The 21,608-nt window shown below is 44.9% G+C and overlaps 2 protein-coding genes across 2 annotated transcripts; one reads left to right on the top strand and one right to left on the bottom strand.

Annotated features, from left to right (window-relative positions):
* Positions 1-215: 215 nt before the first annotated feature.
* On the bottom strand, positions 216-8,183 carry LOC127687147 (acyl-coenzyme A thioesterase 5-like). The gene is made up of 3 exons (XM_052185462.1): positions 7,637-8,183; positions 4,153-4,355; positions 216-2,016 (listed from the first exon to the last, which is right to left on the bottom strand). The coding sequence occupies exons 1-3, from the start codon at positions 8,091-8,093 to the stop codon at positions 1,411-1,413; spliced, it is 1,266 nt and encodes a 421-aa protein (XP_052041422.1). The 5' UTR covers positions 8,094-8,183; the 3' UTR covers positions 216-1,410.
* A 4,943-nt stretch (positions 8,184-13,126) lies between these two features.
* LOC127687132 (acyl-coenzyme A thioesterase 6) lies at positions 13,127-21,608 on the top strand. The gene is made up of 3 exons (XM_052185438.1): positions 13,127-13,772; positions 18,258-18,460; positions 19,984-21,608. The coding sequence occupies exons 1-3, from the start codon at positions 13,316-13,318 to the stop codon at positions 20,590-20,592; spliced, it is 1,269 nt and encodes a 422-aa protein (XP_052041398.1). The 5' UTR covers positions 13,127-13,315; the 3' UTR covers positions 20,593-21,608.

The following is a 21,608-nucleotide window of genomic DNA, read 5'->3' as shown; positions in this document are numbered from 1 at the left end:
TTTCAGGTGATCTCACGTTTATATATTTTTACAATTATCACTGTTAAAAATCACATAATCCTAATCTAAATGTTTTTCCAACTTTTAAAATACTGAAGTTACTTGTCTATAGTATTAACAAGAACCCAATATTCATTTGAGAAGATATTACAAAACTAGATGCATATTTGCTTTAAAATTTTTATTAGTTTTACTTGTAACTAGTAAATAGTCTGTAAAGTGTTATGACTTCCATTCTAAGAGGAGAAATTAAAATCTGATGTATTTTTTTGTTGTTTTTCTGTTTTTTGTTTTTTATTTTGAGACAGGGTTTCTCTGTGTAGCCCTAGCTGTCCTGGAACTTACTCTGTAGACCAGGCTAGCCTTGAACTCAGAAATCCACCTGCCTCTTCCTCCCAAGTGCTGGGATTAAAGGCATGCGCCACCACTACCTGGCCTGATATATTTTTTTAAGATTTATTTATTTATTTTATGTATGTGTCTATACTGTTGCTGTCTTCAGAAATACCAGAAACGAGCATCAGATCCCATCACAAATGGTTGTGGACCACCATGTGCTTGCTGGGAATTGAACTCAGGACCTTTGGAAGAGCAATCAGTGCTCTTAACCACTGAGCCATCTCTCCAGCCCCAAATCTGATATTGTAATGAGTTTTATATTACAGCTGTTTACTGGCATTCGTAAACGATTGGTACCTGGACCCAAAAACTGCAATGATTCACATACTTCATATAAAATGGTGTGGAATTGGCATGTAATCAGAAAATCTATGTTAAAACACTAAGATCACTATGTGTTTTATCACTAAGTGTAGGGTCATAGTGTTTGCACATAAAACACTGTGCAAACAGCTCTTACACTACAGCATAAAGCTTAAGGAAAAATGACCTGAAAGGCCCCTGTATGTTCAGTGGAGATTTAGTGCCATTTTCAAGTAGGTCCGATCCATAGGTGGTAGACTCTGCAATGAAGAACTCACCTGCACGAGGGGCTACTGCGCATGCTTTCTGGCACAGAGGTTAAGGATTTATTTATGAACATCCATTCAGTGAATAGTTATTGGCTTGCATTATGTAGTTGGCACTGACACATTATCAGTTGCACGCTGTGCCACAGAGTAGTAATGCTTCTCAACCTCTTAAGGTTCTTAAAATTTGCTGCCTGCTAAGGCTCAAAGGGATGGCTCAGCGGCAGAGTGCTAGCCTGCTATGCACAAGCCCTGGCCGAGCTCTGTCCTGGGCACCATAAGAAAGTAAGACCCAATCGTCCTCAAACACAATCCATTGGAAACCTTGTGGGGAAAGTTTACCTTCATCAAAAAGAGAAAGAAAAAAAGACATTCCCATTCTAATGGGGGGCAGCTGTTCTCAGGAGGGATCAGCACCAGAAAAGTCACTACTCAGAGAAAATCACAGTTTTGCTGGGATTGGCCTCTTGTCCCCACTCAAATGTTTATGGAAAAAAGTCTGGAGTTGCTGCCAAGCATCCACTTGGGCCATGGCATGAGCCCTGGGCTCCCCTCCCCAGATCACAACGATGTTAAAGTAAGTGTGTATTGAAGCTTTGCACCAGGGGAAGTAAGGAGGCTCAATATTGTGGCCGGTCTCTGGGTAGCAGATGATCTGGGGCGTCTCCTTCCCGTGGGCCTGCAGGTGTTTGGAGGCCTCTCTGGCATAGAACTCACTCTTCCAGTTGTGGTCATCCAGACCAACAAGAAACAGGAAGGTCGTGTCAGACCTTTCCACGGGGATGAAGCTCTTCTGGTCAGGTCCTTCCAGAGGGACATTCAGAAAATCCACCATATCTGAAAAGCCATCTTTGGTTACTTTGGTTCGATTTAGGTCATTGCCCACAGGGGGCAGACTCTCATCCTTGTATTTTAAGGTTCTGGCAACATTGGCCACCGAGCCATTGATTATGACAGCAGCCGTGATGCCTTTCAGGAAAGAGGCCATGGAGAGGCAGAGTTCAGCCCCTTTGGAAATCCCCAGTAAGCCAATTCCTGGACCCTTGACCTAAGAAAGTGACAGAGAAAGGAAAAGGAATAAGTACATTTGTGAGGTCACGGATATAAGAATACAATTGATAAAGACATTGGAAATTAGAACCAGGAAACCGAGAGCAGAGATTGTACAAAGAGCCAAACATCCAGGCTTCCTATCCTGCCAGCACATGACTTCCACAGCAGAGCTTGCAGAGCCATGAATCTCACTCTATCATCCTGGCTTTCAAAGATGATTAGCTCCCTTCAAATCAGTTGTCAGCAGTAAGAGGAGACTCAACTCTTTAAGTCCCACAGACTCCATGAAGCTCAGATGAGCAATATCTGGAACTGAGGAATTCATTTTTCATATCCCATTTTATCTCCACTCAGAAACTAGGCTATAGACCATTTGCTATCTATCCTGGGTGTAAGGTACTCTGCTTTTGCAGTTGATCTGCCTGTCTGAGTTGCTCTGGAGGCTACAGCCTGTGGTTTAGCACCTGAATGAGAACAACAGGGGGAGGCTAGGTAAAGCCTTGGCAGGGATTCTCTAAGTAGAAGCCTTTCACCATTTGTTACAAGCTTATATACAACATTTAAGACAGTAACTAAGTGTCCTTTATGTTTTGTTTAGACAAACCTAGTCAATATCTTATCTCTTGTTTTTGCACCTGGGGCCTTGTGATGTGTATCTTCTTTATGACCTTCTGTTAATGGTTTCTGGAACCCCTTGGAATGGGCCCTAAGTTTTAGAAGTCTATTGTTATCTCAGAAGCAATTAAGCAGTCCTGTTATAAAAGGGACTCCAATATCTCTGTGGAGGCTGCTGCTCCAAAATGATGGTAACACCCCCTCCATGCTAGATGTTTCTGCAGAATAACTGCTCTTTGCCTTTGAATACTCTGAGTCTGGGGTCTTCCTTCAGTGATTTTCAGACCCTTACAGACCATCCTTAAGCATTACTATGTCTAAGGAAGCACGTGGACAAGTCAGGAGAATGGTTTCCTTCTTGCAAGTGATGCATTTACATTAAGTGGTGGGCACTACAATCACATGGTTTCATGATTGTCCAAGAAGCATCATAGTAAACGGAGGTAAGTTTCCCTTATGAATAAGAGTTTAAGATGTATATATAGGTACTGGGGAAGGAGATTCCTCAAACAAAAATATTATTATTCAAATTAAGAATTGCTTTTTTTTTTAAAGGGGGGGGTGTTTAGGGGAAATGGACTTGGAAGACATTTTTTCTACTCAAAATTAATGACAAACTTTGGAGAATGGGTTTCTGCAGTTATACAGTTTTGTAACTTGGGCCAGCCAAGGGATTTACATGGAACCAGGAACTTGGCTTTCATCGAAGGGTTTACAAAACCTTAAGCTCACAGACAATGGCTCTACCACTTCTAACGGGTGAGCTTTCCACCCTTGCAACAGAGGCCCTTCCTGTCACCCTTCACTTCAGCTAGTCTTCATCGGTGGCCTCTTAGTTTCTTTGTCACACTGATTATCGATTTCTTTTGTTCCAGAACCATCCCTGCCTTGCCCCACACTCCACTCTAAACTCATGTGGACCTGAATTTTTTCTTCCTCACTTGCAGCCAGACCTAACTGTTTGGCCATGTGATTGACATTTCTAAGTGACAGGTCCTACTGCAGGGACTTCACAAGTGTGAGTCATTTAGTGCTCAGAAGACACAAAACACAGAACACTGGTGACTCTAGGAGATCCTAGACCTCCTGTGGTATGCCTGCCTGGGTCAAGCCTGAGTTTTGGCTTTTTGTGGGGTTTTTGTTGTTGTTAGATCTTGTGAATGTGTATGTTTCCACATCTATGCCTCTGTGTGCCCATGTCTCATATGCCCACTTTTATTCCCTGGACTTGGAGTTATGGGTATTATGAGTCACTTGACCTGGGTGCTGGCTACCCATCTTTAGCCTTCTGGAAGATCAGCAAGTCGTCTTAATGGCTGAGACACCCCTCCAACCTGATATCCTCATGTCTATGCTGACTGTGCATGTGTACCAGAAACACACTTTTCCTCCTGACTTGGGAAAGGAGGATCTGATTATTTCACAATGTCTCAGCAACCAAGTAGAAAATCTTACCTTGGTGAGTGGATGTTTTAGAAACATAGTTTCTAAACCAAAGACAAAAGTAACAGCTAACCTGATGGTGACTGAGCAGGTAGGTCACAGCTTCCTCAAAATACTCCAGGTGGATAACGCCCATGTCCTTGGGGAGGTCCTGGTAGTTATAATAAGCCAGAGCCATGACAACAAAGCCTTTCCCTGCCAGCAGACTCGCCCGATACTCCAGAAGGCCACCTCCAACTCCAAAAAGGTCTATGATTCCAGGAAAGGGTCCAGGCCCTTAAAAACAAAACAAGAGAACTCAAGTGAATCTGTGCTTTCATTTCAACGGGAGTAGGGAGAGGAGTTGTGGGCATCCAAACCTCTTCCCTACTTTGATAGAAGACCTTATTGGATAATATATCAGAGGGTCCATGGCCTTGGAGTAACATAGGAGGGAGAGACAGCTGACCATGTTCTCAGCTCAACAGCATTTGCACCGAGACCACAGCAGCTCTGTGTGTCCACATCATGGACATCAGGTGCTGGCTGGACGGAGGACTGGATGTTTGGCTCTTTGTGCAAATCTCCCTCGGATCCACTCAGTTTTCTGGTCTTAATTTGCAACGTCTTTATCGACTGTATTCTTATATCTGTGATTTCCAATATGTTCTTTTCCTACTTAAACCACTGAAAATCTGTTTTTGATGCTTGTAATAAAAATGATAATTTGCCGGGTGGTTGTGGCACACACCTTTCATCCTAGCACTTGGGAGGCAGAGGCAGGCAGATTTCTGAGTTCAAGGCCAGCCTGGTCTACAGAGTGAGTTCCAGGACAGCCAGGGCTACACAGAGAAACCCTGTCTCAAAAAAAACAAAAACAAAAAACAAAAAAACAACAACAAAAAACCCAACAAAACAAACAAACAAAAATGATAATTTGATCTTGCAACTATTATGATATCAAAGCCCACCATTGGTTTACCTGTAAAAATATCTTTAAAGGAATTCTACATTCTTAGGTAATGTCTATATTTTTATTTTATATAGAATGAATGTTTTGCCTGTGTGTATGTGTGTGTGTGTGTGTGTGTGTGTGTGTGTGTACTACCTGTGTGCCTGGTACTCAAAGATGATAGAAGAGGGTATCAGATCACCAATAACTGGCGTTACAGACAGTTGTAAGCTGCCATGTGGGTACTGGGAATTGAACCTACAGCCTCTGCAAGAGCAGCCAACTGCTCTTAACCGCTGAGCCATCTCTCCAGCCCAAGGCTTGTAATTTTCAAGGTTGTCATCAAACTGTCCACCTTATTCCACATTTACCTGTACTTGCTTATGCCAGGAACCAAACTGACCTTACTTTATGTTTAGAGTTCATTTTAAGAATAGGCTTAGGTTTTGACTTCTCCTCAACTACAGACCTTGGAGAGATCGGGTGGTCAATAGTCATTGTGCCCTCCCAGAAGAAGAAAACATCTTGTTGTTGTTGTTTTCGAGACAGGGTTTCTCTGTGTAGCCCTGGCTGTCCTGGAACTCAGAAATTCGCCTGCCTCTGCCTCCCAAGTGCTGGGATTAAAGGCGTGCGCCGCTGGAGATTCACCTTGGCAGAATACCTGGGCTACACGGAAAATCCCACTTGCCTCCTTTTTCCCCTGCCTGTATAAATTCCCTGAGAAAATACAGTTTTGAGGACCTTGAACAAAGTTGGTCTTGGCCTCGTTCTTGAGTCTCCTGTCCTTTCCATTCTCTGCCCTTCTCTCCTAGGGTCCCCCCTCCCCCCCACCCCCACAGGCTGGGGCAGCTTAAAAGTTCCTGGACTTTTACTGGGCGCACTTCTTTCTACACTGGGGCAGTAGAAGAGCTGTTCGCACCACAGATAATGTGTTGAGGCTCCTTACAGCTCCTTATCTTTCTTCCTAGGAGGTTTTGTGTCTTTATTACCTTGTATTAATTTCCTTTGTCAAATTCTGCATTCTGGTTATACGTGTTTGATGTGTATAGTCAGTAACACCACTTTCTCTTATTTCTTTATTTTGATACAGGATCTTTCTCTGTAGCTCAGAGTGATCTGAAAGTCACTATCGTTGCTCAGGCAAGCCTCAAACTTGTAGTAATCCCAACACATCACTACATCACCTCTACCTCCACCCCTGTTTCCTTTGAACTTTGCCTTAGAATCTGTCTCGCTAAGGCTTTATTTATTTATTTTTTACTCTTTTCTGATCCTGTAGGAAACTTTTCCTCAGTTTCCCACCCCGAAGTTACAATTTTTCCCATAATTGTTTTTTTTAAATGAGAATGGTGGGTTTTTTTTTTAAAGATTTTTTTTATTTTATGTCTATGAGTACACTGTAGCTGTCTTCAGACCCACCATAAGATCCCATTACAAATGCCTGTGGGCCACCATGTAGTTTCGGGGAATTGAACTCAGGACCTTTGGAAGAGCAGTTGGTGCTCTTAAGCACTGAGCCATCTCTCCAACCAACCCCATAATAGTGTTAATGTCACCACACACAAACACACACACACACACACACACACAGAGGCGCGCATGCACACACAAGCAAGACTTGCAGGAGCTCCATGAATAGCAGGAGTCGCTTACTCTAACACAGATTACAGTGTGAAAGGAATCTCTAACAAGGGAAGCTTGGCTGACTGCAAGTCATGATTCAGGTGAGAGTGGAAAAAAGTATGATGGAAAATGAAACTGGTAATCCCCAGAGTTACCATGCTAAAGACCCCAGGAAGCGCTGAACTTTAAAAAACAATGCTCTAATTAGGATACAAGGTTATGACAGACTTAGGAGAGAAAGAAAATATAGACAACCATGAGGAAGTTAAGGAATTCTCTTATGAAGGTCTTCCTGCTGGTGGAATTTTCCATGTTACACTATAGCTATCCTATTTTAAGGCTGTTTGCCAGAGAATCATCTACAACCCTTCCATCTTCTGTAGCAACCATAGAAACCTGCTATTGAAACTTGCAGCACTAAGCATTAACTGATGTTTAGGAAACAGAGTATACTTCTATTCTAGGATGATCTTCAAACTGCTTTTCATCAGCATTTCAACAATCAAAGGGTCATGAACATCACTGGCCAAATTCCCTACAACAGCTCTTTGTGAGTCACTGAATTACAGCCCCTCTCAAAGCTGTGGATTTGACCCTGGCGAAGACTTACCTCAGAATCACCTAAGAAACACACTCTACACCCACACTTTCAGACTCTGGACTCTGAGTAAAGTCCTGCAAGTTTGAAAGTTCTCCTGTGCTCACGCTGACCCACTTTGCCTGAACAAGAGATGCCAAATGTGAACTTGTGCACAAGCAGCCGTGGGTCCTATCACAGTGCAGATTTGAACCCGTGCACAAGCACCCGTGGACCTAAAGACCAACAGTGCAGATTTCTAATTCACTGGCCTTGGGTAAGCTCTGGTGCCCTGCTTTTCTAAGCAACATCGGATGCTACTCCTGTGGTGCCTTCAGTTCAGGACTCACCCATGACCGCAAGGCTTTCTCAGATGCTGCGCCCGACCAGCATCCTGGCTGCAAGCACAGGAGGGCAGCTGCTCACCTGGAGGCAAGAAGAGCGAGGCGCGCACCCGGCCCTCGCGCACGGGCACGCGCCGCACCCCGGGAGCCATGAAGTGACGCTCGTGCACCTCGTGTGCAAGCTGCCGCCCGCAGTCGGGCTCGTGTCCGTCCAGCACCTCCAGCTCCACCACGAATGGCGTCCGTACGTCGCGCTTGATCAGGCGCCAGAGAGGCCGTTCTGGCTCCATGGCCCAGAGCAGCCCCATGGGCTCGAGCCCCGTGAAGCTGCCGCCCAGCGCAGGCGCGCGCGCCAGGTCCAGCTCACCGCGGGCGTCGGCGCGGTAGCGCGCGTGGGCTCGGAAGAGCGCGCCCTTCTCGTCCCGCAGGGCCGCGCGCAGCGTGACGGGCTGCTCCGGGGCCAGGCCGCGCACGGCGATGCTCAGCGGCTCGTCCCAGCAGCTGCGGCCCGCGGGCTCCAGGCTCAGCGTCGGCGCCATGGGGAACTGGGGGCCTCGGGGATCGCCACTCCTCGGGGAGTTCGGAGCGGAGCCTGGCCTGCTGTGGAGTAGATCTGATGGGTCTCTAGAAGTCCCTGACTCGTAGATTCCGCGTCTCAGACAAGACAAGGAGAATGGGGTGGCGGAGAAGTCAGAGAGCCGGTGGGTGAGACTGAGCTAAGCTGGAGGATTTGGCCCTTATCCACACACACACTCCCGTTGTGATTGGTGGGTGATCGATTGCTGGTAGCGCAACAGCTATATGCATAAATAAAAGTAAAAACGTTTTTAAAGTAGCTAAGACCAGTTATCTTGTAATAAGAACGATTTATTTAGTACAGTTAAGGAGTTTTGTTTGTTTGCTTGGTTTTTGGGGGGTTTTTTGGGGGGGGGAGGGATTTGGTTTTGTTTTTTGTTTTTTGTTTTTTTCTTCGAGACAGGGTTTCTCTGTGTAGACCAGGCTGGCTTCAAACTCAGAAATCCACCTGCCTCTGCCTCCCAGAGTGCTGGGATTACAGATGTGCGCCACCACTGCCCGGCTACAATTAAGGAGTCTTAGAAGCCCTAGTGGGAGGAAGCCATCTCTGGTCTTGAGTCATCTTGTAATAGGGGACCAGCTAGATATGGTAGCAGGCAAAACATGTCATGGCCTGAGGCTATAATAGTAGCCCTCCTGAACAGAGGTGGGCTATCTCTGCGTGTTCTAAGTCAGCCAGGGCTATATAGATCTGTATTTAGAAAATAAAAATAGAAATAGGGCTGGAGGATGGCTCAGCAGTTAAGAGCACTGACTGCTCTTCCAGAGGTTGAGTTCAATTCCCAGCAGCCACATGGTGGCTCACAACTACTTGTAATGGGATCCGATGCCCTCTTCTGGTGTGTCTGAAGAAAGCTACAGTGTACTCATAAAAAATAAGCAAATCTTTAAAAAGTAAAATAAAAATAGCTCTTATGAAGTGGCACACACATCACTGTGAGCTCAAGGCCAGCCTAGTCTACATAGTGAGTGCCAAGGCAGCACAAAGCTATGTGGAAAGAACCTGTCTTGAGACACACACACACACACACACACACACACACAAATCTAAAAATCTTCTTCAGTAGGAGTGCTGTGAGAAGTTTGGGGGTGAAAAAGTGGACAGTATTCACAAGGGACCAGGATCACTTGATACCAACAACAAATTCCTGAGTTTCCCAACATTACCCACACATATAAAAATTTGCTAGCCGGATTTAGGGTACTCATTGAGCATTATTATAACCGTGCCCCACCTGTGTATTTTGTTGCTCAAGACACATTTTGTCAATAAACTGCAACTTCTTCAATCCCAGAACCAGGCGCCTTCCTGGATCTCCTGGCACCTCTTATGCTTTTTGCTAACAGATTTGACACGCCAAGACCCAGGCTTGTTGAAAACACCAAGTTACTGGGTGCAGAGAATTCAGAAGCTTTGCTAGGCCACCTCTCTGCCGTTTCCTCTCATCCTGATAGTTTTTTGTTTTTTTTTGTTTTTTAAGACAGGATTTTACTGCATGCAAACCAACAACTGGAAATTTAATCCTTTGTATATAGGTATAAAAGCATGAATCTGAAAAAAAAAACAAAACCCACAGAACACAGGGCTGGAACAATGGCTCAGTGGTTAAGAGCACTGACTGCTCTTCCAAAGGTCCTGAGTTTAATTCCCAGCAACCACATGGTGGCTCACAACCATCTATAATGAGATCTGACACCTTCTTCTGGTGTGTCTGAAGACAACTACGATGTACTTATAAATTAATAAATAAATCTTTAAAAATTCCCTATGGAATTTTTATTCCTTTGGCTATGCCTTTAATCCCAGCATTGGAAGGCAGATGGATTTCTGAGTTCAAGGCCAGCCTGGTCTACAGAGTGAGTTCCAGGACAGCCAGGACTACACAGAGAGACCGTATCTCAGGAAAATGAAAACAGAGAGACAAGAGGCAGGGTAGGTAGGTAGTGACTTGTAGGGATTCTTTAGGCCATTGGGAGTGTGCCCATGGATGGAGTTGTAGAATCCTAATGGCTTTCTTTCTACTTTGTGACGTGTATATAGGCGGACCTCACCTTGCTGACAGGGTCCTCCCACTAGAGGCTTCCTTCAGTGGCAGCCCCAAATCTTGGATTAGATTACAGAAACTTTAAACATTTTGTCCTCATAAATTATTACACTGGGATATCTTGTTGCAGTAATACAGACCTGATTAAAACAGTTATCCTTGCTGGGCGGTGGTGGCACATGCCTTTAATCCCAGCACTTGGGAGTCAGAGGCAGGCAGATTTCTGAGTTCGAGGCCAGCCTGGTCTACAGAGTGAGTTCCAGGACAGCTAGGGCTACACAGAGAAACCCTGTCTCGGAAAACCAAAAATCAACCAACCAACCAAACAAACAAACAAAAACCAGTTATCTTTGGGAAGAATACCTGGAGAAGAAGAGTGGCCCCAGGGTCTGGTGTGGAGAGGTTCTTTTCTACATCTTGTGCTTAGACAGTTTTGCCTGCACGGCTCTGTGTATAAATTCACTTGACACATTTGACCTCTTCTTTTCATATGTGAGTTTCCTATGTTTCACAGTGTCTCTCAAAGCTTGTGTGCCAGAGAAAGCAGTCTTTTCTAGGACAGGGTTTGTCTGTGTAGCCCTGACTATCCTGGAACTCACTCTGGACCAGGCTGGCCTCTGACTCACAGAGACCCAGCTGCCTCAGCCTTCCAAGTATTGAAATTAAAGGCCTTTACCATGATCGTCTGGCACTGTGTGGTAGAAACTCCATATCCACAGCACCTGTAAGAACAGGTAGAAACTTTAACTCTGTGTTGGTTAGTGGGGTGGGTACAGCAGGGGTGGATAATCTCTAGTTTTCTCTTCGAAGGATGATGAGTGTGGCCTTTCTTCTTCTTCTTCTTCTTCTTCTTCTTCTTCTTCTTCTTCTTTAAAGATTTATTTATTTATTATATGTGAGTACATTGTAGCTGTCTTCAGACACACCAGAAGAGAGCATCAGATGTCATTACGGATGGTTGTGAACCACCATGTGATTTCTGGGATTCGAACTCAGCACCTCCTGAAGAGCAGTCAGTGCTCTTAACTGCTGAGCCATCTCTCCAGCCCCTTTCTTCTTCTTTTTTTTAACAGAGAATTTTATTCTTCTTTTTTAAGGATTTATTTATTTTTATTTATATGAGTACACTGTAGCTGTTTCCACCACACACCAGAAGAGTGCATTACAGATGGTTGTGGGCCACCATGTGGTTGCTGGGAATTGAACTCAGGACCTCTGGAAGAGCAGTCAGTGCTCTTAACTCCTGAGCCAACTCTCCAGCCTAAGTGTGGCCTTTTTTTTTTTTTTTTTTTTTTTTGTTGTTGTTGTTGCATGCTTTGTGTATGTTTGTTTAAAACAGGATCGCTCTATGTAAGCCAGGCTTGCTTTGCATTACAATTATTGGGGTTCAGGAACTGCCACTTAAACCAAACAAACAGTGACCTCAAGCAAGAGTAGTTTATTGAATGTACACCTTAATATTGGGTTCCAGGACCGCAAAAGAGACTTGGGAACCTAATTCAAGTATAGTTTGCTCTCAGAGTAGATTTTTATAGGGAAAAAAAAAAACAGGTTTAAAAGTTTAAAGGGCAAGGAGAGGACAACTTGGCTTCCTAGGCTAAGTATTATCAGCCACCCTTTAAACTGATTGGTCCTGAGTAAGATAAGGGGGAACTGCAGAACATTGAGATAACAGAGCTTGAGTATTATAATCACAACTCTTTGGCTTATTAGTAGCATTCTTCAGTGTCTATTATGAAAACCTCAGTGAGCTCATATACAGGTGCAGAAAGGGCTGCTCGGTGGTCAGCCCTGACTCAAGATATTTTAATCATAACAGTTCATAATGACCTTTGACTTACTCAATGGGTCCTACATAAAGCTTTATGAAATTTCTTTTTTTTTAAAGATTTATTTATTTTATGTATGTGAGTACACTGTGGCTGTCTTCACACAAACCAGAAGAGGACATTGGATCCCATTACAGATTGTTGTGAGCCACCATGTGGTTGCTGAGAATTGAACTCAGGACCTCTGGAAGAGCAGTCAGTCTTATCCTCTGAGCCAACTTTCCAGCCCCCATGAAATTTCTTTCTTTCTTTTATTTCTTAATTTTTTTTTTTTTTACTGTTTGTTTTTCAAAACAGGATTTCTCTTTGTAGCCCTGGCTGTCCTGGAACTCACTCTGTAGAGCAGGCTGACCTCGAACTCAGAAATCCACCTGCCTCTGCCTCCCAAGTGCTAGGATTAAAGTCGTGCGCCACCACTGCCTGACTCCCATGAAGTTTCTTAAGATGAGCTAATCTCTTTCAAAGAATACAGAACAAAACAGGATTTGTGGTCCCATGTCCTTGAGCCAAGTCACTTCTCTCTGTCAGTGGCTGGTAGGCATGTTACAGCAACTGTATTAAATAGCTGGCAGGCATAGAACAGAATAGCTACAGGTGTTCTGGAGGGGGTGTGTGTCAGCCTAACACAATAAGCCCCCTGTGCCTGAGTCATTACACCCAAATTTGAGTGTTGTTGGCTTTCCACAACTGGATGACAGGCAACTGAATACGGGGCCCCTCCAACGTAGACTTCCCAGACGTCAAAACTGTAAGACATAAATCTCTGTTCTTTATAAAGTATCTAATCTGGGCTGGAGAGATGGCTCAGAGGTTAAGAGCACTGACTCTTCTTCTGAAGATCCTGAGTTCAAATCCTAGTAACCACATGGTGGCTCACAACGCCCTCTTCTGTGGTGTCTGAAGACAGCGACAGTGTACTTACATATAATAAATAAATAAATAAATCTAATTAAAAAAATACATATTTCCCTGTAGTAGAGGAAAAAAGCCTAAAAGTAATACAGTATTTAAAAGTTGTTTGTTTTTGTAGAAGGCTGCTACTGAATCCACGCAAGGCCAGACTGCCTCGGCTCAATCTTATTCACCTAGAGTCACCACTTACCCAACACCACATTGGCAGAAACCTCTGTCCTGGCAGAGCTCCACTTATACTTTGAACACACACATCCTTCAGCAGGTTTTCTGTTCCTGTCTGGTCTGAGGGACGGGAGGCCGGAGTCGGGAACTCCCAGAGACCCACCAGATCCGCTCCACAGCAGACCAGGCTCCGCTCCGGACTCGCGTGGCGATCCCCGAGGCCCCCAGCTCCCCATGGCGCCCACGCTGAGCCTGGAGCCCGCGGGCCGCAGCTGCTGGGACGAGCCGCTGAGCATCGCCGTGCGCGGCCTGGCCCCGGAGCAGCCCGTCACGCTGCGCGCGGCCCTGCGGGACGAGAAGGGCGTGCTCTTCCGAGCCCACGCGCGCTACCGCGCCGACGCCCACGGTGAGCTGGACCTGGCGCGCGCGCCCGCGCTGGGCGGCAGCTTCACGGGGCTCGAGCCCATGGGGCTGCTCTGGGCCATGGAGCCCGAACGTCCTTTCCAGCGCCTGGTCAAACGCGACGTGCAGACGCCATTCGTGGTGGAGCTGGAGGTGCTGGACGGACACGAGCCCTACGGCGGGCAGCGGCTTGCACACGCAGTGCACGAGCGTCACTTCATGGCTCCCGGGGTGCGGCGCGTGCCCGTGCGCGAGGGCCGGGTGCGCGCCACGCTCTTCCTGCCTCCAGGTGAGCTGCCCCCTCCCCACTCCTGTGCTCATGGCTTAGTCTATTTTCTGGTCCTGAACAAACCTCTTGTGAGCTCTAGCACATAACTGTGTAACTTTAGTAACCTTGTATCCACTCTCCAAATTTTCTCAGTCGTCTTTAAGAGGAAATTTTTTACCAAGTCTCATTCCCTTAAGGCACCATGAATTCCTCAACTATAAGGAAGCTCAACTTTTATTTATTGAAATCCACCAAATGCTGATCTCAGAAACTAAGCAGGGTCGGGCCTGGTTAGTACTTGGATGGGAGACCAGGAATACCAGACTTTAAAAAAAAGAATGCAAGAAAGAAAGAAAAGGAAGGAAGGAAGGAAGGAAGAACGAACGAACGAACGAACGAAAGAAAGAAAGAAAGAAAGAAAGAAAGAAAGAAAGAAAGAAAGAAAAGAAAAGAAAAGACCCACCAAATGGTAGCCACTGGAGAAGTTTTAATAACTTATGCTTGTAGTAAGAGTAACTTTTGCCTCCTTTGACATCAAACTTTCAAAGAACCTTTAAGCCACAAATGAAGATGATATTCCCTAATCATTAACGCACACAAGAATATTCATGGCAGAACCCCTCGCCACCATAAACATGCTGGTGGTAGTTTTCAACCAAGGGTGATTTTTACCCTTCTGTGAGGACATCTGGCAGTATCTGCAGAGATTTTTTGCTTGTCAAAAATGGAGGCAGGAGCCCAACGGTGGTGACACATACTTTTAATTCCAACACTGGGGTGACAGGTAGGCAGATCTCTGAGTTCAAGGCCAGCCTGGTCTACTAGCAAGTAACAGGACAGCCAGGGCTACATAAAGAAATCTTGTGGCGGGGGTGGAAGGAGCGTGTTGGGGGGTATGCTGTTGCCATTTAGAGGCCAGGGATCCTGCTAACTTTCCAACCTTCCCACCAAATACCAAACAGCCCCAGAAGAAAATTATTCTGTTCCAAATGGATGCACTGTGCTGGGGAGATAGCTCAATTGGCAAAGTGCTTGCCTGACAACCACAAAGATCTGACTGAGTTCAAGTCCTCCTCAGTACCTGTATAAAAAGCTGGGCCCCAGAGTCAATGCCTGTAAAATGCTGTGAAGCCTGGAAGCACAAACTGGATTCCCTGGGCTTTGTTAACCAGTCAGTCCAGCCTGCCAATGAGCTCCAGTCTTCAAAAATAATGTGAAGAACTGTTGAGAAAGACCTTTGGCCTACACACACACACACACACACACACACACACGACACGACACACTCACTCATATTCAAACACAAGTACTTATATTCACAGAACACACACATACACAAATGGATGCTGTGCTGATGTTGGCAAACCCTGGTCTAAGAAAAATAGGATGCATTCTATGTAAAAACAGAGGAAAGATAGTTCCTGGCATTCTCCTTCTAGCTACAGGAAAGTATGAGAGTCACTGCAGAACACAGCATTTTGAAACTAAATTGGTGGTTGTTGCACACAGTAAGAGAATATCCCTCATTTTTACAACTCTTGGGCACTTTCTAAACTTCGCTAGTGGTATAGTGGGAGTGCCTGTGACTGGAACGGAGACCTGTTCCAGTCTCAGAAACAGAAACTGTTTCTGTTTCTCTATTCTTCTCTGTTTCTGGAGACTTCCACAGAACTTTAATAGGAGCTCTGTAAATCATCATGACTGATTAAGTCATCCAGAAAGAATATTTACCCAACTCATTGTTCTTTTTTAAAAAAGATTTATTTATTTTATGTATATGGATACACTGTAGCCGTGCAGATTCTTGTGAGCCACCATGTGGTTGCTGGAATTTGAACTCAGGACCTTCAGAAGAACAGTCTTACCCACTGAGCCATCTCTCCAGCCCCCTACTTACTCTTCTATACCTGTGAGAAGACACAATAACTGAGGCAACTCTTTTTTTTTTTTTTAAAGATTTATTTATTTTATGCACTGTAGCTGTATAGATGGTTGTGAGCCATCATGTGGTTGCTTGGGAATCTGCCCCACTCCCTCCATCCCTCCGACCCAAATATTTATTTATTGTTGATGTGAGCACACTGTAGCTGTCTTCAAACACACCAGAAGAGGGCGTCAAATCTCATTACAGATGGTTGTGAGCCACCATGTGGTCACTGGGATTTGAACTCAGGACCTTCAGAAGAGCAGTCAGTGCTCTTAACCACTGAGCCATCTCACCAGCCCCTGAGGCAACTCTTATGAAAGAAAGCTTTTAACTGGGGACTTCATTACATTTTCAGAGGTTTAGTCCACTGTCATCGTGACAGCATGTAGCATGCAAGCAGAACCTGATCCACAGGCAGAGAGAACAACACTAGGCTTATTGTGTAGGCTTTTGAAACCCACTCCCAATGACCCAATTTCTCCAACAGAGCCACACCTCCTAATCTGTCTCACATAGTGCCACTTCCTGATGACAAAGTATTCAAGTATACAGACTTATGTAGCCTACTCTCTTTTTATTTTAAAGATTTATTTATTTATTTTATGTATCTGAGTACACTATAGCTGTCTTCAGACACACCCAAAGAGGGCATCAGATACTATTAGAGATGGTGTGAGTGATGGGAATTGAACTCAGGACCTCTGCTCCTAACCACTGAGCCATCTCTCCAGCCCATGTGGCCCATTCTTATTCAAACCACTGTAATGTTATCAAGGTTCTCATTAAGACCATGCAAACAACATGATACACAAGTAAATGTATTAATGAGTATGGGGGTACATATTTGAAATCCTGGGCACTTGGGAGGCAAAGGCAGGAGGATCAAGAGCTCAAGATCCCACATTACAAAGCAAGTTTGAGGCTAGTGTGAACTACACAAGACTCTTAAAGAACAAGAGGGAAATGAAGAAAGGAAAAAGGAATGGGGGGGGGGGGGACCCTGAACGTTTCATTGTTTACTACATGGCCAGTGGTGGTTTGAGTGAACGTGGCCCCCGTGGGCTTATGTATTTGAATATCTTGTGCCCAGTTGATAGACCTGCTTGGAAAGGATTGGGAGGCATGGCCTTGTTGAAAGAGCTGTGTCGCTGGGGTGGCTTCTGAGGTCTCCAGAGGCACCCACCCCTCTCAGCTCTCTTTGCCTCCTGCTTGTGGATCAAGCTGTGAGCTCCCAGCTACTGTTCCAGAGTTCCCCTGCCAACTGCATGATGGCCAGGGGCTCCAACCCTCTGAAACTATGAGCTCCAAATCAAATGCTTTCTTTTATCGGTTCCTTTGGTCATGGTGTTTTATCAAAGGAATAAAAAAGTAATTGAGACATGGCCTATCAATATTTGGAGTGAAACTTATAACCCAACCGAGTTATTCTTATACCTGTTAACACAGTGTGGCAGACCCTCGGAGAAGGAGATACTGGCTAAGGTGCTGGTGAGAATGTATCTAAGCCTATCTAAATTGAAAGCTGCATATTAAGAAGTTGAATACATGAAAATCAGAAGAGAGGGAGAATAGTACAGTCAGCAAAAGAAACAGCATATACAAATATTCAGGGGCCAAAACCACTCAGCTAATGTACGTTGCTCTTCTTTAAAGGTAGAACAGATGTAAGGGTAGGACTGTCTCCGAGTAATCCCTGGTGAACTGAAGAATGTTTTATACCCATAAAGCATTTTTAGATATTTTCTAAGGAAACTGGAAAAAGTTGTTGGAAGATGTGTGTTATTTTTTAAACTTTATTTGTTATTATTGTGACAAATTAGGGAGGGGAGATATTTTGTTACACTTCTCTTTTCTCTGTAGCTTATTAAAACCAGTCAGACGTGGAGGTGTATGCTTTTAATCCTGGAAGGCAGAGGCAGGCAGATCTCTGAGTTTGAGGCCAGCCTGTTCTATATAGCAAGTTCCAACCTGGCTAGAGCTACATAGTGAAACTCTATCTCAAAAACAAAACAAAACAAAAAACCAAAATAGACAGATGTGGTGCTACATATCTGCAAGTCCACTGTTGAGAGGCAAAGGCAGGAGGATCAAGGGTTCCAGGACACCTTATACAATGTAATAAAGTCAGGTCTCCCGAGAGAGAGAGAGAGAGAGAGAGAGAGAGAGAGAGAGAGAGAGACCTTTAAAAAAAAGATTTATTTATTTATTATTTTATGTGTATGACTACACTGTAGCTGTACAGATGGTCATGAGCCATCATGTGGTTGCTGGGAATTGAACTCAGTACCTCTGCTTGCTCCGGCCCAAAGATTTATTTATTATTATATGTAAATACACTGCAGCTGTCTTCAGACACATCAGAAGAGGGCGTCAGATCTCATTACAGATGGTTGTGATCCACCATGTGGTTGCTGGGATTTGAACTCAGGACCTTCGTAAGAGCAGTCAGTGCTCTTAACAGCTGAACCAACTCTCCAGCCCAGAAAGACGTTTTTCTTGCTGATTGCTAAAAATCTGAACCCCCAAATATCTCTTGAGCAGCTAAAGCCTTTTGTGATATGATGTGTGGTCTTCTGCAGGCAAGGGCCAGTTCCCTGGGATCATCGATTTGTATGGAAGCGTCGGTGGCTTATGTGAATACAGAGCCAGCCTCCTGGCTGGGCATGGTTTTGCTGTGCTTGCTCTGGCTTATTTCCGATTTGAAGACCTCCCTGAATATTTGAGTGACATATGCCTGGAGTACTTTGAAGAAGCCTTGGCCTTCATGTTACACCATCCGCAGGTGGGTTCCAGTGTTGGCTTGAATACAAGGGGGGGTGCAGTGGACTCAGGCAGGGCCAAAAGCCTCACCAGGACACTGGGAATTCCAGCCAAGTGAGCCTTCAACAGTTGCTAAGAGCCTTCAACAGTCGCCAACTGCGACAGCTTTTATAGGTTTACAACCGCGACTCACAAACCAATCATTTCTTAGCATGGAGAGCCCTCGAAATGTGAGCCAATTGATTTGTACCACTCCATAGTTTTTAGGCCAATCAGTTTAAATTATCGGAGCCCGCTCAGTGGACTGATTAGTTTCCTATTTTCTTGAATGTCTATTGCTGCATGAACTCCTAATAGGGTAATGGCGTAAGCAGTTTACAGAAGCAAGATAAGCTTAGCCCATTTCCTATTACCTTGTGGGGCCAGGATCACCTATTCAAGGCCTTTCTGCTAGGTCTAAACAAAGGGCGGGCTCTGGAATGTGACCTTTTACCTAGTTTCTAACAAAGCAAGATAGCATTTTAAACTTCTGACTTCTTGGGGTCATTAGAGTTAGGCTGTATTATTTTCTATCCTTTCAATAGCAGAACATTTATTTAAAATAGTTTCAGTAAATGTAAGCTAAATGAGACTGACTTGTTAGATTTTCTATTGCTGTGAAGAGACACCGCGCCCACAGCATCTCTTATAAGGAAAACATTGGATTGGGGGCTGCCAACAGTTGAGAGGTTTAGTCCACTGCCATCGTGGCAGGAAGCATGGCGGTCTGCACAGGCAGACACACACGGTGCCGGAGAAGGAGCTGAGAGTTCTATATCCGAATTAACAGGCAGCAGGAAGAGAGAGGAAGCCACTGGGCCTGGCTTGAGTTTCTGAAAACTCAAAGCTCAACTTATGCCGGGCGGTGGTGGCGCACGCCTGTAAACCCAGCACTTGGGAGGCAGAGGCAGGTGGATTTCTGAGTTCAAGGCCAGCCTGGTCTATAGAGTGAGTTCAGGGACAGCCAGGGCTGTACAGGAGAACTCACTTGTCGTTCTGTATTAGATGTAGCAAGAAGAGCCAGTCATGGGCTCTAGGTTTTGGATCCTAGCACACCCTCCTTAACTTTCCAACACTGGTTCTTTTGTGCTCCTTAAAGGGCTTTCATTATGTGTGGACATGCAGCTTACACGTTTAAGGCCTAGGGGTATATGTTATGGTCAACAGAGAAGAAGCATAGGCTCAGACATGATCTAAGGTTTTAAATTGAGCTTGATCTTATATCTTTTTTTATGCTGCTATATTCACCAAGTTAGGAAAAAATATTTAACAGTTCATTAATTTATTTTACAAAGGCCTTTGTGTATACTCTTAACTTGGTCTTTATAAACATTAGATAGTCTATATACTCAGAAATCAATGTATTAGCAGGCTTGTTTTAAACTTATAGATTATTGTATAAGGAAGACAAGGAAGTTCAATTTGAGGATAGTACTTGGAGAATATAAAATGACTGCATGTTTTCCACTTATGAACCTTATACTTATTCTCTTTCTCTCCTCATAGGTGAAAGGCCCAAATATTGGGCTTCTTGGTATCTCCAAAGGTGGTGATCTGTGCCTCTCGATGGCTTCTTTCCTGAAGGACAACATCACAGCCACTGTCCTTATAAATTCCTGTGTGGCCAACACACTAGTGCCTCTATCTTACAAGGATCTGTGTGTTCCTAGTCTTGGGTGTGATGCAACAAAATATAAGGTGAATGAGTTAGGCCTTCTGGATTTGAAGGATATGTTCAACAATCCTCTGGAGGAACCTAACCGCCAAAGTCTTATTCCATTGGAAAAGGCCCAGGGACCCTTCCTGTTTATTGTGGGCATGGATGATCACAACTGGAAAAGTGATGTCTACGCTCATATAGCCTGTGAACATCTACAAGCCCATGGCAAAGACAGACCCCAGATAATCTACTATCCACAAACCGGTCACTGTATTGACCCACCCTATTTTCCTCCTCCCATAGCCTTTGTACATGCAGTGGTGGGTGAAGTAATATTCTATGGAGGGGAGCCAAGAGCTCACTCAAGGGCACAGCTGGATGCCTGGCAACGCATTCAAACTTTCTTCCGAAAATATCTCAATGGTGAACACCCTGCCAGGCACAGCAAAATGTAACGTTGTAATTACATTGAAAGTTGTAATTATGCCATGCAGATTCTTGTGGGTTTCAGAGTACTAAGGAAGTCTGGGGGGTTTTTGGGCAGGGAGGGGGAGGCGGGGACCCAGATTGGGTCTCACATTCACTCTGTAGACAAGGAAGACCTTCTAGTCCTCCTGCTTCCACCACTTGAGTGCTGCTGATGTTATAGTCCTACACTATCGTGCCTAGTGCTTGCTCTGCCTTGCCAAGGACAAAACCCAGGATTGGCACAGGATGAGTATAAAGCGACTAAGGCTGATCCCATGACAGGCCACAAATGGACAATATGGGAGACTAGGCCTAGGTTTCTGTTTCCCAGAAATGAGAACCCAGAACGTGTGATCAGCCAACCACAGCCTCAGGAATCCAATCCAAGAACACCTTGTCATCTGGCCTGAAGTTCAAATAGATAGCTGAAATAAATGAACAACAACCCTATACTGAAGTCTCCAGAGCCTAATGAATTGTAAAATTAGTCAGACCCCTATTGATACAGCTAACCAATCAAGGTAAAAGGGTGCATCCACCCCCCTAGAATTCCCCTGACAAAAGCTGGGCCTTCAAGCCCACTAGAGGTCTCCATTCACAAATGGGGAGACCCCCCCCCTCCATACAAGTTATTCTGCTAATGTGCTCTTTGCTCTTACATACTATTTAAATCTGAGCTATCATTCCCTGGCGATTCTTAGACCCTAACATGCATGCATTCAGTCAACAAGGCTATACCCCAGGTCCCTAGGGAGCTTTTCATCAGAAGCTCAGCCTCCGTGTAAGGCTCTTACTGGACTCTGAGCCTTTGCTACAACTCTCCCTTCAGTGTCGGGTCCCCGCTCTCCTCTGAATTTCAGCTAATGGGTCTGTTTAACTCTGTAAGACCAACCTTAACCTTGAGTATGTTGGACATACTTGTACAACTCCCGGTTACTGGACTGTCTTTCCTTCTGATCTGAGGGAACCCACCTGCCAAAGTCATACAACAGAATTGCCTATT

This window comes from Apodemus sylvaticus, chromosome 6, assembly GCF_947179515.1.
Source record: "Apodemus sylvaticus chromosome 6, mApoSyl1.1, whole genome shotgun sequence".
Lineage (NCBI taxonomy): Eukaryota > Metazoa > Chordata > Mammalia > Rodentia > Muridae > Apodemus > Apodemus sylvaticus.
This window is presented reverse-complemented; position numbering and strand designations above follow the sequence as displayed.

Excerpts from the sequence above, each read along its gene's own strand:
- LOC127687147 (XM_052185462.1), bottom strand. The coding sequence starts at position 8,093 with ATGGCGCCGACGCTGAGCCTGGAGCCCGCGGGCCGCAGCTGCTGGGAC. Across the intron at positions 4,356-7,636 it reads CTCGCTCTTCTTGCCTCCAG|GGCCTGGACCCTTTCCTGGA; the intron begins GTGAGCAGCTGC and ends TTTGTTTTTAAG. Across the intron at positions 2,017-4,152 it reads ACCTGCTCAGTCACCATCAG|GTCAAGGGTCCAGGAATTGG; the intron begins GTTAGCTGTTAC and ends TCACTTTCTTAG.
- LOC127687132 (XM_052185438.1), top strand. The coding sequence starts at position 13,316 with ATGGCGCCCACGCTGAGCCTGGAGCCCGCGGGCCGCAGCTGCTGGGAC. Across the intron at positions 13,773-18,257 it reads CACGCTCTTCCTGCCTCCAG|GCAAGGGCCAGTTCCCTGGG; the intron begins GTGAGCTGCCCC and ends GGTCTTCTGCAG. Across the intron at positions 18,461-19,983 it reads TCATGTTACACCATCCGCAG|GTGAAAGGCCCAAATATTGG; the intron begins GTGGGTTCCAGT and ends CTCTCCTCATAG.